Source organism: Macaca nemestrina, chromosome 2 (assembly GCF_043159975.1).
Source record: "Macaca nemestrina isolate mMacNem1 chromosome 2, mMacNem.hap1, whole genome shotgun sequence".
In the NCBI taxonomy this organism is placed as follows: domain Eukaryota; kingdom Metazoa; phylum Chordata; class Mammalia; order Primates; family Cercopithecidae; genus Macaca; species Macaca nemestrina.
The window spans coordinates 34,368,749-34,383,284 of NC_092126.1; the positions used below are offsets into that span (position 1 = coordinate 34,368,749).

General features: G+C 38.3%; 1 protein-coding gene and 1 long non-coding RNA gene across 5 annotated transcripts in view; one reads left to right on the top strand and one right to left on the bottom strand.

The window, feature by feature from the left end:
• The window catches only part of LOC105490381 (copine 4), a 505,490-nt gene that overhangs the window by 136,447 nt on the left and 354,507 nt on the right, over positions 1-14,536 (bottom strand). For all 4 annotated transcript variants that reach the window (XM_071090915.1, XM_011755904.3, XM_071090916.1 and 1 more), the window contains exon 7: positions 11,464-11,553. In XM_071090915.1, coding sequence (XP_070947016.1) covers positions 11,464-11,553 — 90 coding nt within the window. The remainder of the gene's footprint in view (positions 1-11,463; positions 11,554-14,536) is intronic.
• LOC105490380 (uncharacterized) overlaps positions 1-14,536 on the top strand; it is a 64,148-nt gene that overhangs the window by 8,058 nt on the left and 41,554 nt on the right. The window lies entirely within an intron of this gene.

Here is a 14,536-nt window from a genome sequence, read left to right on the forward strand (position 1 = left end):
TGAGTCAGTTCTTCCAGGTCCCACCAAGTCTGAGTGATTGGACAAAGCTGAGTTTCTGTACCAGCAAAGAAGCTGGAGACGAGACCCAGTGAGACAGGGATCCTGACTGGAGCCATGCAGCATGAGTGGCCTCTGTAGGCAACATGAGGAGGCATCTCTTCATCTCTACCTGATTTCTCTCTAAATTGCATGGGGTGGATGTGGGGGCGATGATCATTCTAACTTTCTTCTCTTCGTTGGAATTGTCCAAAAGCATTTATGCTCATTTTCAATGAGCTCAGGGTCCCAGGAAGGAACAATTCACACACTCTCAGAGAGAAAATAATTCATTTCTTATGAGGTCAGTCAATTTGCTCTTTCTTGATATTTGTTTTGTGTGCTCCACACAAACAAAGTCCTCCTGGCTTTCCTTAATCTTTGTGGGAAGTATAAACACTGCAGACAGGTGGGATCTTACAAGCACCACAACTTTGAGGAGATGCTGATACCTCCTCCAGCTCCTGAGAAGGAGGGCCTATGGGACGGTTCTGCCAAGCATCTAAGAAAGGGTCATTTCCCTTTGCTTCAAGGACTCGTTCTTTATGAAAGCTGACTTTCTTCCTAAGAGACAGGTCTCTCCATGTTTTATTTGATGATTCTACTGACAATACTTTCCAGAAAAAAAGCCCAGGATGGCTGCAGATTGTGATATTTTCTTCTTTTTTAAACAACATTCTGGTTTAATGTTTAAAATGTGGGAGAGAAGCTCAATGCCCTGCAGAAGCTTACTCAATGAAAAGGCCTCTTGGGATGTCAACCCAGTTTGTGAAAACCTTCCTATTGACAAGGCTAGGTTAAAAACAACATTTCCAAATGTGCAAAAATAAAACTGAGATCTTGAGGCAACTTTTTCAGTTTCTGTGTGAACAAAGTAGTGCAATAAACTATAGAGTAACTCACATTAAAAATATTTTAAACTAAATAAACAAACAATCAACTAAGAGCAACCAGCATAATCAGTGTTACCAGAACACAGCATTATGTAAACAGAGCAGTAAGTCCTATCAGTTTGAATTATGACACAAAATTGCATTGAGGGATTCTCAGAATTTCTACTCAGAAGAATCCTTCCCTCCATCATTAAGCAACTTTATCCAGGTCCCAGTTTTCCCCAAGTATCTTCCCAGTAGCTGGTTAGCTATCCATTTTCACTGTAGAAGGGGATGCAGATGGATTAATAATGTGAGGAAACTACTTCTAGTTGCAGCAATTGCAATTTATTTAGATGGACATTCTCTCTAGTAGGGAAATGTCCACCCAGATAATAAGAGGGCTACCTCCTTACTTTCAACTAGAGACCTCATCAGCACACTGAATAGCATTCATTTGATACTTTTAGTTCAGACTTACAAAGTGCTTTCCAAAGATGACTTTTTCAAACACAGTTTTAAAAAATCAAAGAGCATGACCATGGACAATTTTTTCAATAAAACGGTTTGGCCAGGTTGTACCACCTCTTTTGGCCTCTTCCCTCATAATGACTGGGCAAGGAAGGACCTTACCCGTTGCCTGCAAGGGTTTCCAAAAGGGAGGAATTTAGGAGTCAGAAAGAATTGCTTAGGAGCTGCCATACCCTGATCCCAGATTGCTGAGAGAACAAGAGCCATTATAGGTAAGGTATGCCAGCTTTAGGCAGGCGTTAAACACACGGTAGTACAATAATGTCAGGCAGTTGTTTCACAAGGAGCAGGTTCAAAGTCATGTTAACAGGAAGAAGTCTTTTTCTAAATTTAATTTTTATTGTGGTAAAAGATACATAACATAAAATTTGCCATTTATTTTTAAATTGACAACTCTGTGGCATTAAGTATATTCATATTGTATTGCAACGATTACCAACATCTTTGTCCAGAACTTTTCTGTTTTCCCCACTGAAACACTAACTCCCAAGGTTCTTTTTTTATGTAAGATCAGTGTATATGGTTTCTTGGAAAAAACAAACAAACAAACAAACGAACAAACAAACTAGCCCTTGCTTTAGAAAGGTAGGCTCTCTTTTTAGATAGTGAAGAAATCAGATCTAATTTTCACTAATGAAAAAGTTATTTTGACATTGAAGCATCTAGTGTTGACCCCCATTTGTAGAAGAGCCCATTTCTTCCAATTTGGAGTCACTAAAGACTGGACAGAGGAGAGGTCCCATTAGTGGCAGAGGCTTGACACATGAAGGGGCAGAATTTTCTCCTTGGTGGATGGGAAGGATGATGTTTTTTGAAGAAAAGGGAATGGGATATCAGAATGGGTGGACTGAAAATAAGAAGGAGGCTTGAAGAGAAAGAGAGGAGAGGTTGGGAAAGAATTGCTTTGGCCACATGTGGGTAGTGGCTACTCTTTTGAACATTGTAGATACAGAATATTTCCATCATTACAGAAGGATTTATTGGACTTTAGGTTCTGGTATGGAGTTTAGGTTCCAGAGTCATAAAGACTGATCCTTTCAATGCCACTGACTAGCTCTGTGAATTTAGGCTAGTTATTTAATCTTTATTAGTCTCAGTTTTCCCATTTGCAAAATGAGGATAATAAGAGTGTCTCCCTGTGGAAGAGCCAGCCAATTCACCAAAAATCTGTTTCCTTCTATTTCTAGGCATCCTACTAGGCCACATTTCCTGGTTTCTCTTGGCATTTACTGTGGCTATGTGACTGAGTTCTACTCATTGGAATATAGGCAGCAATACTAGATGTTGTTTTCAGCTAAAACTTTTAGAGAGAGGCTTCTTCACACTTTTTCCCCTTTTGCCTGTTGGATGCAAACAAAAATAAGTCCCTAAGATATGGATGAGCCACAAGATAGAAGCAACCCGAGTTATTGAATCACTTTGTGAAGGAGAGGTAAACATTGATATGAAAGTTTTACCTTTGATTGTTATGTGAGCAAGAAATTAACTTCTACTACATGGGGTCTCTTTGTTACTGCGGCTTTGCTTAACCTAGAATAATTACAGAGTTCAACGAGAAAAGTTAATTAAGGTGCCCATCACAGTATCTGGTACATGGTAAGTGCTCAGTAAATATTAACTGTTTTTTAAATAGTGAAGAGCAGAGATTATAGAGCAGGAGAGACCCAGGTTTAAACTAAGGCTGTGCAAAGTAAGCTCTGTAATTATAAGCAATTTGCTAAAACACAGATTCTTAATATGTGTTTTAGCAAATATAAGATGTAATATAAGATGACATTAATGAAAAGAAAGAATTATTAAAGTTGAGAGAATATGTAGTTTTTCTCTCAATTCAGAAACCTCCTTGATTCCTGCATGATTTAACACTATTTGAGCTGGCTACTGCTTTTTCATGCTGCAGTATTGATTTCCAATTTCAGTAGAGGGAGCCTGCTGTACTCAGGAGTGCCATTTAGTTAAGTAGACTCAAGAATTCCTGTGCTATGGTTGATCCAATAGAGAGACACCTCCATGAGTCTGCAATCAGGTAAATTCCAGGACATTTAGAAGAATGAACTATTGACAGGCACAAAACCAGCAGCTCTTGAGTCCAGAAGGCCATAAAGAAAGCACTTGAATCTGACCAGATCTCAAGAAAACTCAAGAGGACTATGAGCCATCCAAGGATTTTTTTTTCCCATTACAAATATAAGGCACATAGAGAGGAAGGTGAAATCGCTTTCAATTGCCTAAAAATGCCAGGTTCTTTGTTGCAGGTGTTTCTAACAATACTGAACATAGCAGCGGACTCCTCAATTCCAACTGCCTGTGTTTTGCACCAATAATCATGAAATATTGATGTAATTTGTATATAGTGATTAAAGCCATTTCTATGGGTTTGGGGGAATTAATGGGGCTGAATTGGGGCCAATGCCAAGGATTCAGATGGGGGGGTTGGAATTTGTCCTTTCCTTTCCAAGCAGTGAGAGCTAGAAGGTTTGCTAGAAAAAAATCAGCATGAAACAGAAAGAAAACAAACATGCAATTAATTATAAAAAATCAGAGGCAAAATAAGAGGCAAGTAGGGACCCAGGGGTTAAGAGTCACATGAGACTGAGAATAAAGGGGGAAGTTCCAAGGCAGACTGTGTGAATGAACTCAAATTCATTTGGCAGTAGTGTGTCGGTCTGGCTCAGAGAGGCCAAAGCAAAGACAGTGAATTTGTGGAGAAAATACAATTTCAATTGAAGATCGCCTGGTCACACATGAAATGAGAAAGATATGAATAGTTGGATGTTATCAAAAGACAGCTGTTAAGGATTTCTTATAGGAGGAAGAACAGAATGTACCCATACATATACACTCAGCCTCACAGTAAGGCATCAGAAACAGTGCTGAACTACATAAGGGCAGTACCTGTAGTGAGTCAGCTAGGTTTGGAGGATCAGTGGAAAGACAATATTTCTCTTTTTGCAATCTATCCATCTGACAAAGATCTAATATCTGGAACCTATAAGGAACTTAAACAAATTTACGAGAAAAAAACAACCCATCAAAAAGTGGGCGAAGGATATGAACAGACACTTCTCCAAAGAAGGCATTTAAGCAGCCACCAAACATATGAAAAAAAGCTCATCATCACTGGTCATTAGAGAAATGCAAATCAAAACCACAACGAGATACCATCTCACACCAGTTAGAATGTTGATTATTAAAAAGTCAGGAAACAACAGATGCTGGTGAGGCTTGGAGAAATAGGAACACTTTTACTTTGTTGGTGGGAGTGTAAATTAGTTCAACCATTGTGGAAGATAGTGTGGTGTTTCCTCAAGGATCTAGAACCAGAAATACCATTTGACTCAGCAATCCCATTACTGGGTATATACCCAAAGGGTTATAAATCATTCTACTATAAAGACACATGCACATGTATGTTTATCACAGAACTATTTACAATAGCAAAGACAGGGACCCAACCCAAATGCCCATCAGTGACAGATTGGGTAAAGAAAATGTGGCATGTATACACCGTGGAATACTATACAGTCATAAAGAAGAATGAGTTCATGTCCTTTACAGGGACATGGATGAAGCTGGAAGCCATCATTCTCAGCAAACTAACATAGGAACAGAAAACCAAACACCACATGTTCTCACTCATAAGTGGGAGTGGAACAATCAGAAGACATGGACACAAGGAGGGGAACATCATACACTGGGGCCTGTCAGGGGGTGGGAGGCAAGGGGAGGGATAGCATCAGGACAAATACCTAATGCATGTGGAGCTTAAAACCTAGATGACAGGTTGATAAATGCAGCAAACCACCATGGCCCATGTATACCTATGTAACAAACCTACACATTTTGCACATGTCTCCTAGAACTTAAAGTAAAAAAACTTAAAGAAAAAACTTAAAGTAAAAAAAAAAAAAAAAAAAAAAAAAAAGACAGCATTTCTCAATATGTGCTTGGCAAATGGCCTGTACCAGCATTGTTTATGTAAATTGTGAAAATGAAGTCTCCAGGACCACTGAGTGTGGGATTCTGATTTAACAGAGCACTTTCCTGATTGGCCAGGAATCCAACTTTGGGGGTGTCAGAAGGCAACTCTAGAACATGGCTCTTTTAAATCAGCCAGGCATGGCAGCTTAAGACAGGGGGCACAAAGAACAAGCGAGGTGAATCGTGGGTGAAATGTCATTGAGGGGTTGCTTTAGACTTGTATTTGGGCCTCCTTTCAGCCCTTAGTGGGTTCCTGGGTCTTACTCACTTCTACTTTGACTTTGGCTACCTGCTTCTCCTCCTCTTCTGCCATTTCCTTTACTGTACCATGGGCTCAGCCTATCTCCTACATAAGGCATGGGGGCAAAGTGATCCAGAACAACTGATGCTATCACCTTAGTTTCCCCTTCAAGGCAAATAGCTCTTATCAACCATACTCTGAGAATGCCTGATGAATTTTGTATAGGGGAAAGTATCCATATTACTTGTGTGGTTTGGAAATTAGAGAAAGAGATAGAAAATAGCCCTAGAATGCATGTGATTAAATGGCCTCAGGGTGCTTATATGGTGTTTGTCAAGACTGTTCTGGCATGACAGTTTTCCACAGTGCTAGGCATAATTGGGTTATGAGTAAATACTTGCTGACAGTGCCCTCTCACCCTTTTCTTCTCTAAGAACACCCTCTGGAAGAATCTATTCTGAACATCAGCATTGCCTCCTAAAGAACATGTTCTGGGTATTAACAATATGTTGATCAAATCAAAGAAAGTGGTTAATGCCATAGTTCCTAGAATCTAAGAGGTACATATTTTCTTATAAATCATACATTGATAAGTAAGCATTGTGTTATAGTTTTATCGAAAGACTTTCCTTTAGTGTCTCAGACTTTATGAAATGTTATATAAAGACAAATCTTACTTCTGTTAAATATTAGAGTAATGGTAAACAAATCATTCTAGTTGAAAGGTCAAGAAATATGCTTATCAGGATGATTTATTTTCTAATAAGTATAACACAATAAAATAGAGGCAGTGCAATCTGATCAAAACAACATTGAATTTGACATTTAAGAGCATGGGTTTTTGAGTCTCAGTTTCCCCATCTGTAAAATGAAGAAAATGGAACCTACCTCACAATGTGGTTAGAAGTAAATGAAATTATGATTTTGATAAGGGCTTTATAAACTCTAATATGCTGTAGAAATAATGTATATTGAGTCTTCCTATCCTAGAATATGGCATGTCTAGGATGTCATAGAAAGTAGTAGTGTAATGCCTTTTATACAGTTCAGAAGACATTTTAGCATGTTGCGGTGTTATCTCTTGGGTTACCATAACCGGTAAAAATATTATCTGAATATTTAAGGTATTTAATTTTATTGAATATCATAGGTATTTAAGGCTCAGTAGACATGACTGAGAAAGCACTGAGTGTCTGATACCTTCAGAGTTACATGAAAAAATGAATCCCAGCCAGATGCATTGGCTCCCACATGTAATCCCAGCACTTTAGGAGGCTGAGGGAGAGGGCTGCTTGAGCCCAGGAGTTTGAGATCAGCCTGGGCGACATAGCAAGACTCTCTCTCTATAAAAATATTAATCTCTGCCAGAATTAATGGGGAAACACTATAGAATTTTCTACTATGTTCATGAATAAGACAAGGAGGCCCTCTACCTCCACTGCCATCTATCACATTGAGGGTATTAGAAGAAAAAAAGGGGTAAGGATAAAAACTATCTCCATTTTCAAGTAGTAGGATTATATATTTGGGAAAAAAAACAGGCTAGGCACGGTGGTTCACGCCTGTAATCCCAGCACTTTGAGAGGCCGAGGTGTGCAGATCACTTAAGGTCAGGTGTTTGAGACCAACCTGGCCAACATGGTGACACCCCATCTCTACTAAAAATATAAAAATTAGTTGGGCGTGGTGGCACAAGCCTGTAATCATAGCTACTTAGGAGGCCACGGCAGGGAAATCACTTGAACCTGGGAGGCAGAGGTTGTAGCGAGCCTAGATCACGCCACTGCACTCCAGCCTGGGTGACAGAGCAAGACTCCGTCTCAAAAAGAAAGGCAAGGCAAGGCAAGGCAAGGCAAGGCAAAAAGCAAAATTAATGGGAAAATTACTATAAACAGTAAGAGAACAAATACTAGTTTAAGAAAAAATTCGATGACCTTCATATATACAAACAATAGTCAGAGGTTCTAAGAGGTACATAGAAAATAAGAGAAAAAACATTAAGCACTCCTGCAAAACACAAAAGGAGACTTGAATGAATGAAAAGACATGCCATATTCTAGGATAGGAAGACTCAATATTATAAAGAGAAAATTCTGCCTAATTCACAAGTTAAATGCAATCTCAATAAAATATTATCAAGTTTTGGGTTTTCTTCTGGTATTAGACAAGTTGTTTATAAAGCTCAATGGAAAAAACAGGTAAAATATCTAGAAAAACCCTTAAGGCGGCAAGGAATACAGAATTGGATATGGTTAACTCTACCAGGTATTAAAATATGCTATAAAACGTAGCGTACAAAAATATGCTACAAAATGAAGGTAAAAGGTAGAAGAGACAGGAATGGAAGTTAATTTTTCTGAATATGCCCTGTTTTGCAGTTTTGACTTTGGAACCATGTAAATATTTAATATACTTATAAGGCAAAATTAAATTTGAAAAAAATATCTAAAAATTGAAAACAAATTGAAACAAATGAACCTGACTGTTCTATGTGCTATAGGTCTAACTATGGAGAGGGATGATTTCAAGAGACATTAAAATATGGCTCTGCATCCATAGAAATATACATACAATGAAGAAAAAGAATTATAAAATTTCAAAATTAGTTTAGTTCAAAAATTCTTTCCAGAAAGCAAGGATGTTATTAAGCATTACTAAGTTTATATTAAAAGAATTCAAGAGCCAACTTGAAGAAGTTTTTATTGGCCAAATATGGGACAACTTAAGATTTCAAAGGAATTATAATAACTGAAATAGATGGAAACACTGAAATACATAAAAAATCCGTAAATTCTTAATAATACTAGGGCATTCTTGCCATAAAACAGACCCTGAAATCTGACCAAGTTCCAAATATGCGTTTATAGGAAACACAGAATGTGAGAAATGCTGTGGGACAAACCAGCCTGGTTTCTTCACTAAGTAAATTACAAGCGGGAGAAAAAGGGGAGTGAGAACGAACTGATTACAGGAGGCTTCAGAGACATCTCAGTCAAATGGAGTGCTTAGGCCTTGTTTAAATCTTCACTTAAAAACAAACAAATAGAAACAATTGTTTAATAAATGAGAGACTCTGGCAAAAATAAACAATGGCAGAATATTTGGTGGCATTACGGAAGTATAGTTGGTATTCTTAAGAGTAATATTTTGTAGTTTTATTAATGGAAAGATTTATTATCTGTTAGCAATACATACTGAAGTATTTTCTGATGAGATGATACGATATTTGGGATAGGAACACAGTGTGACTTTCATTGACCCTAGGCACTTTTGCCTTCATGGGCCCCTCTTAACACAACAGATTTTCATGGACCCTAAAAAGTTGGTTGCTTTCTGATGCAAGAAAACAAATTAGAATATTTTAGTTAATCTTACATGTTGATTCTCTTCTTCTGATTTTGAAAGAAATTAAAACATTTTCATAGGTTCTTGAGGAATTTAACAAGGCTCCCAGGTGACTCTAATGTATAATACGTTTGATGTACTATACCAGTGGTTCTTATCGGGAAGTGATTTTACCCTCTAGAGAACATTTGGCAATGTCTGAATACACTTTTGATTGTCAGACTGACACAGGAAGCAAGGTGTGTGAGTGTGTATGTGACAGAGGGTGGAATACTACTGGCATCTACTAGCTAGGGCTGCTGTTAAGGATCCTACAGGCACAGGACAGCTCCCCGCAGCAAAATCCAAACATCAACAGTGCACGTGTGGAGAAACCCTGATCCTTCTCTCCCCATTCCCTTCCTTTCTCCTTTTTTTCCTTCTTTTCCTCTATTCTTCCTTCTCAAATTCTTTCTTCCTCTCTTTCCTCTATCATCTATCTATCATCTGTCAATCAGTCATCTATTTCCTTAGCTCCCACTTATTTCTCTACAGGCCGCAGAGCACTCACAAAGCCACAAAGTGTTCCTTTTCTGCATTTTAAAAATTCAATTACAAATGACCCTCTCCTTTTATCCATTTAATGACTCCTCATAAAAAAGTTGATATATGGCTAAAAGAGGTATTATTTTATTTCTGACCAAAGAGGGTCATTTACCTCCCTGGGAATAGGAGGGTGCTACTCAAAGTGTAAGTAATAATTGCCATCCTATGCCCGAAGTCACAGCTCTTGGCCATTCTGCATAGGAGCTTCCACATGAAGGACCAAATAGCCAAGAATCCTGATTTTGAATTGAAGGTTTCCAGTGGGGTTGAGGCTTGAATATCTCGGTTCTTACAGAGATATCAGGTGCAACTCTGAGTTGCTCCTCAAGAACATGGAAGTGAACATGTCTGCTAAGAGTTCAACTGCAAAGCTCATACAGAATGGGTTTAAGCAAAGAATATAAAGCCATCTTAAAGAGCTTGAAATTAACCAATCAGATGGGATTCTAACCTGACTGATCACATCGATGAATCAAAAAATTGTATCTGTCAGAAGGTTTGTGGGGCAAAAGTAGTGAGGAAAATGTGAAGCTACTAAGGCAAGCATCCTCAGTGCCCAGCTAACACTTTCCAGGGGATTAGTTCCCCTGAAAAGTCAACATGAATGTTTAGTCTGCCTGATGGACAGTGGAGGTGGGCACTCCTGGTTTTCAGAGACTGAAGCTATTAACTGTCTCAGTTACCCAGTTCTGATTTCAGGCAATCACAGCAACATTCTGATGATTGTCTTCTCTGTGGTTTGCCCACAAGAAAACGCCCTTGAGAAGCTGATATGACTGCTGGGTCTGGTTGATGGTTGTGTTTTTCACTGAACATTAATCAATTGGCCTTTTAGTTTATAGGCACAAGTCTCCAGTAAATTTGCTTAGTTATCCTTAATTGATTGAATCAACTCTGGGCCATTGACAACAAGGAACTTCTAGACTTTCAAGGTAGAAGAAAGGCCAGAGCACGGACTATAAAAAACATCTCCTGAAATCTGCTTCTGGCATTCAGCCTATTGTCTTCCTTTGGTGATTCTGAATGCATATTTTCTTCCAACTTTTACATTCCCAAGGTGCTCAAAAAGCCTTTGTGATAGATTGAAAAAGTGGCCACGATACTTTGGAGCTTCTCCCACCAAGAGATGTAGTCTATCTCCTCACCCTTTAAGTCTGTATTGACCACGCGACTTGCTTTGACCTAGACTGTGGAGAAAGTGACCTGTGTGAGTTCTGAGCCTAGGCCCTAAAGAGGTCTTATGGGGTTCTGTTCTTGCATTCTTAGAACCCTAAGTTCACTGTGTGTGTTAGTCCAAGCTGGCCTGGGGATGATGACAGCCATATGGCCCCACCCCTCCTGTCATTCCAGACGACAGCCAGCCAACCCCAGAAGCAGAACCACCCTCCTCTTGGGTAGCTGATCACAAATGCCTGAGAAAAGTCCAGGCAAGACCAACAGAAGAGCCACCTAGATTAGTTCAGCTCAACTTGCCAGTACCCAGAATCATAAGCTAAATAAATGCTTCTTGTTCTAAGCTACTAAATTTTGCATTATTCTGTTATGTAACAGTAGATAATTGATATGACACCATTTTCATTTTAATAACTCTCATTTATACCCTGAATTTATTGTCATGGTTTTGTCTTTCAGAAGACATGGGTTTTGCCTCTTGATATAACACAATTGGAATTTATTTTGGGCTTTCACATGAGCTTCAATGGCCCTAGCAGAAGAAATAGCCCTTGTTTCTTCCATTAAGGTGCTAAAAGATGAGAGGGTTGGGTACATTGTAAAGAAAATCTGGGGTTTGCCAATACTATTTTGAAAAGAAAGAGGAGGATTAAATACATTTTTTTAAAAAATCACATTTCTTGGACACAGATTTCTGACCTTCAGCCGGCGGTCTGGGTCTCCGCTGCATAGAGAATTTACGGATACTTTGAATGATTTCCAGGCTGGGCTTAAGTTATTCATCACAACCTGGGAAAAGAAAGAGAGGAGTGGTGAGTGGGGGAGAAATGCTTGACATTTTTGCATTTCCACATTAAAACTGCTTGAGAAACCATTGTGATGCATATGAAAAGAATAGCCTGGAAGAGGTGCCTTAATAAAAACTTGATGTAGTAAATCTTTTAAGGGTACCCACTAAGCAGGTCATTATGAGCAGAACTCCTGTGGTCACCGTCCTGGCTGTTGTTTCATGAATAATGCCAATAATATTTCCCAGCATGTGGATGCTGAGAATGATCCCTTCTATATCAAAAGGGGTTGAAATTAAGGATAGAGCTGTCTCTACCTATTGATAAAGAATTCTCAGTTCTGTAGGACTGTCAGTCTTGTGGTATAAATTCTCTTCTCTTGGGGTCAGCAAAGGTAAAGACTTTTAGCGGGGTGAAGGATATAGCAAGACAATTCTGCTGCTAAATAATTGGATGGTCTGGTAATCTGTGACCTTGAGTCACATCAGATTGCAAGTCCAAAGAGAAGTTTCTAGAAGAAAAATCCCAGGACCATACTTAAACTCGCTTATCACCAACTCAATTAGAATATCCTGGACAGGCACGACAAGGCAGATCTTAAGATTATAAACTATGTCTATAACATAGGAAAACCCTTTTAAAACCACTTTACTAATCACAAACTTGGCTAATCCTTGCCTAAGAATCTATATGAGTCAAATCTTACCTTGCCATCACTATGGTTCAGATAATTCAATTTGGTTCAGAATGTACGAGTAGCTGCTCTGTGCCTAGCATTGTACTGTGTACTCGAGGGCAGGGGTTCCCAAAGTGTGGTTCCTGCATCACCTGGAAACTTCTTAAAAACAGAAATTTCTAGTCCTCACCCAGAACTACTGACAGACACTCTAGAGGTGGGTCTCCTAGGTGATTCTGAGGTACAAAGTTTCAGAACCACTGCTCTAGGGGATATATAAATAAAGTTAAATGGAATTCTGTCATATTGATTTTTCTACCTAGGAAGTCTTTAGTTAGTGGAAGTCTTATTTATTTATTTATTTATTTTGAGATGGAGTTTTGCTCTTGTTGCCCAGGCTATAGTGCAATGGTGCTATCTCGGCTCACTGCAACCTCTGCCTCCTGGGTTCAAGTGATTCTCCTGCCTCAGCCTCCCAAGTAGCTGGGATTACAGGCATGCCCTACCACACCCAGCTAATTTTGTATTTTAGTAGAGACGGGGTTTCTGCATGTTGGTCAGGCTGGTCTTGAACTCCCGACCTCGGGTGATCTGCCCACCTCGGCCTCCCAAAGTGCTGGGATTACAGGCGTGAGCCACAGCGCCTGGCTTAGAATTTTTTTTTAAATTAATTATCTATCCAAATAGTATAATTATTTTATACATGATTCCCTCTTCTACCAGATTCCTTAATATAACTAGATCCTAGACTCATTGTTAAATTTCTTCTAATGCATTGAAGTGGAGAAATAATGTTTCTGTGTGACTTTGTCATGTGTCCTAGTACGCTTAGGATGATTAAAGCGATAGCAAGAAGAATTATTAGGTAAAAAATTATTTGGGTTAATATAAATTTCCCAACTTTATATGGATTTATAATTTATTAATATTGTCTGTGAGGTGTTAGTCTCCCCCTATTATTGTGTGGGGGCCTAAGTCTCTTTGAAGGTCTGTAAAAACTTGCTATACGAATCTAGGTGCATACATATTTAGAACAGTTAGCTCTTCTTGCTGAATTACACTTTTTACCATTATGTAATGGCTTTCTTTGCCTTTTTTGATCTTTGTTGGTTTAAAGTCTGTTTTGTTGGAAACTAGGATTGCAACCCCTGTTTTTTGTTTTGTTTTGTTTTCCATTTGCTTGGTAAATTTTCCTCCATCCCTTTATTTTGAGCCTATATGTGTCAGGAGAACTTGCATGTCAGATGGATCTCTTGAAGATTGCATACCAAAACCCATTAATTTAAACTGACAACAAGTCAACACTGATTGCATAAAGAAACAGACAAACTAACAAAGAAAAAGTTAATAAAAGCTCTACACTTTAACTTTGTCCCCCAGCTTTTTAACTTTTTGTTGTTTATATATTATTTTAATGACTATGTCTTGAAAAGTTATTGTAGTTAATTTTTTTAAATTTTCTTTCATAGAAAGAAAATAAATAGAAAAATAAAAGTATTTCATTATACTTTCTTTCTAAGGGATTGTTATATCTTCTTTTCCCCACAGAAATGCATTTTATTTTTTAATTTTTTTATTTCTATAGATTTTTGAGGGTAGGTAGTATTTGGTAACATGAGTAAGTTCTTCAGTGGTGATTTGTGAGATTTTGGTGCACTCATCAACTGAGCAGTATACGCTGCACTCAGTTTGCAGTCTTTTATCACTCAACCCCCTCCCATCCTTTTCCCTAGGTCCGAAAAGTCCATGGATCATTCTTATTCCTTTGTATCTTAGCTTAGCTACCACTTATAAGTGAGAACATAAAATGTTTGGTTTCCATTCCTGAGTTACTTCACTTAGAATAATAATCTCCAGTTCCATCCAGGTTGCTGTGAATGCCATTATTTCATTCCTTTTTATGGCTAAATAGTATTCCATGGTATATAAATACCACAATTTCTTTATCCACTCATTGACTGATAGACATTTGGGCTGGTTCCATATTTTTGCAATTGCAAATTGTGCCGCTATAAACATGTGACCAGTTTATCTTTTACCCTATCTACTCAAAATGTTGGTAGTTTACATACCACAATTACAGCATTATAATATTCTGTGTTTTTCTGTATAGTTGCTATTACCAGTGAGTTGATGATTTCTTATTGCTCATTAATGTAGTGTTGTTTCAGATTGAAGAACTCCCTTTACAGTTCTGGTGTTAATGAAATCCCTCAGATTTTGTTTTTCTAGGGAAGTCTTTATTTCTTCTTCATAATTGAAGAATATTTTTGCTGGATATGCTGTTCTAGGATACAAGTTTTTTTCC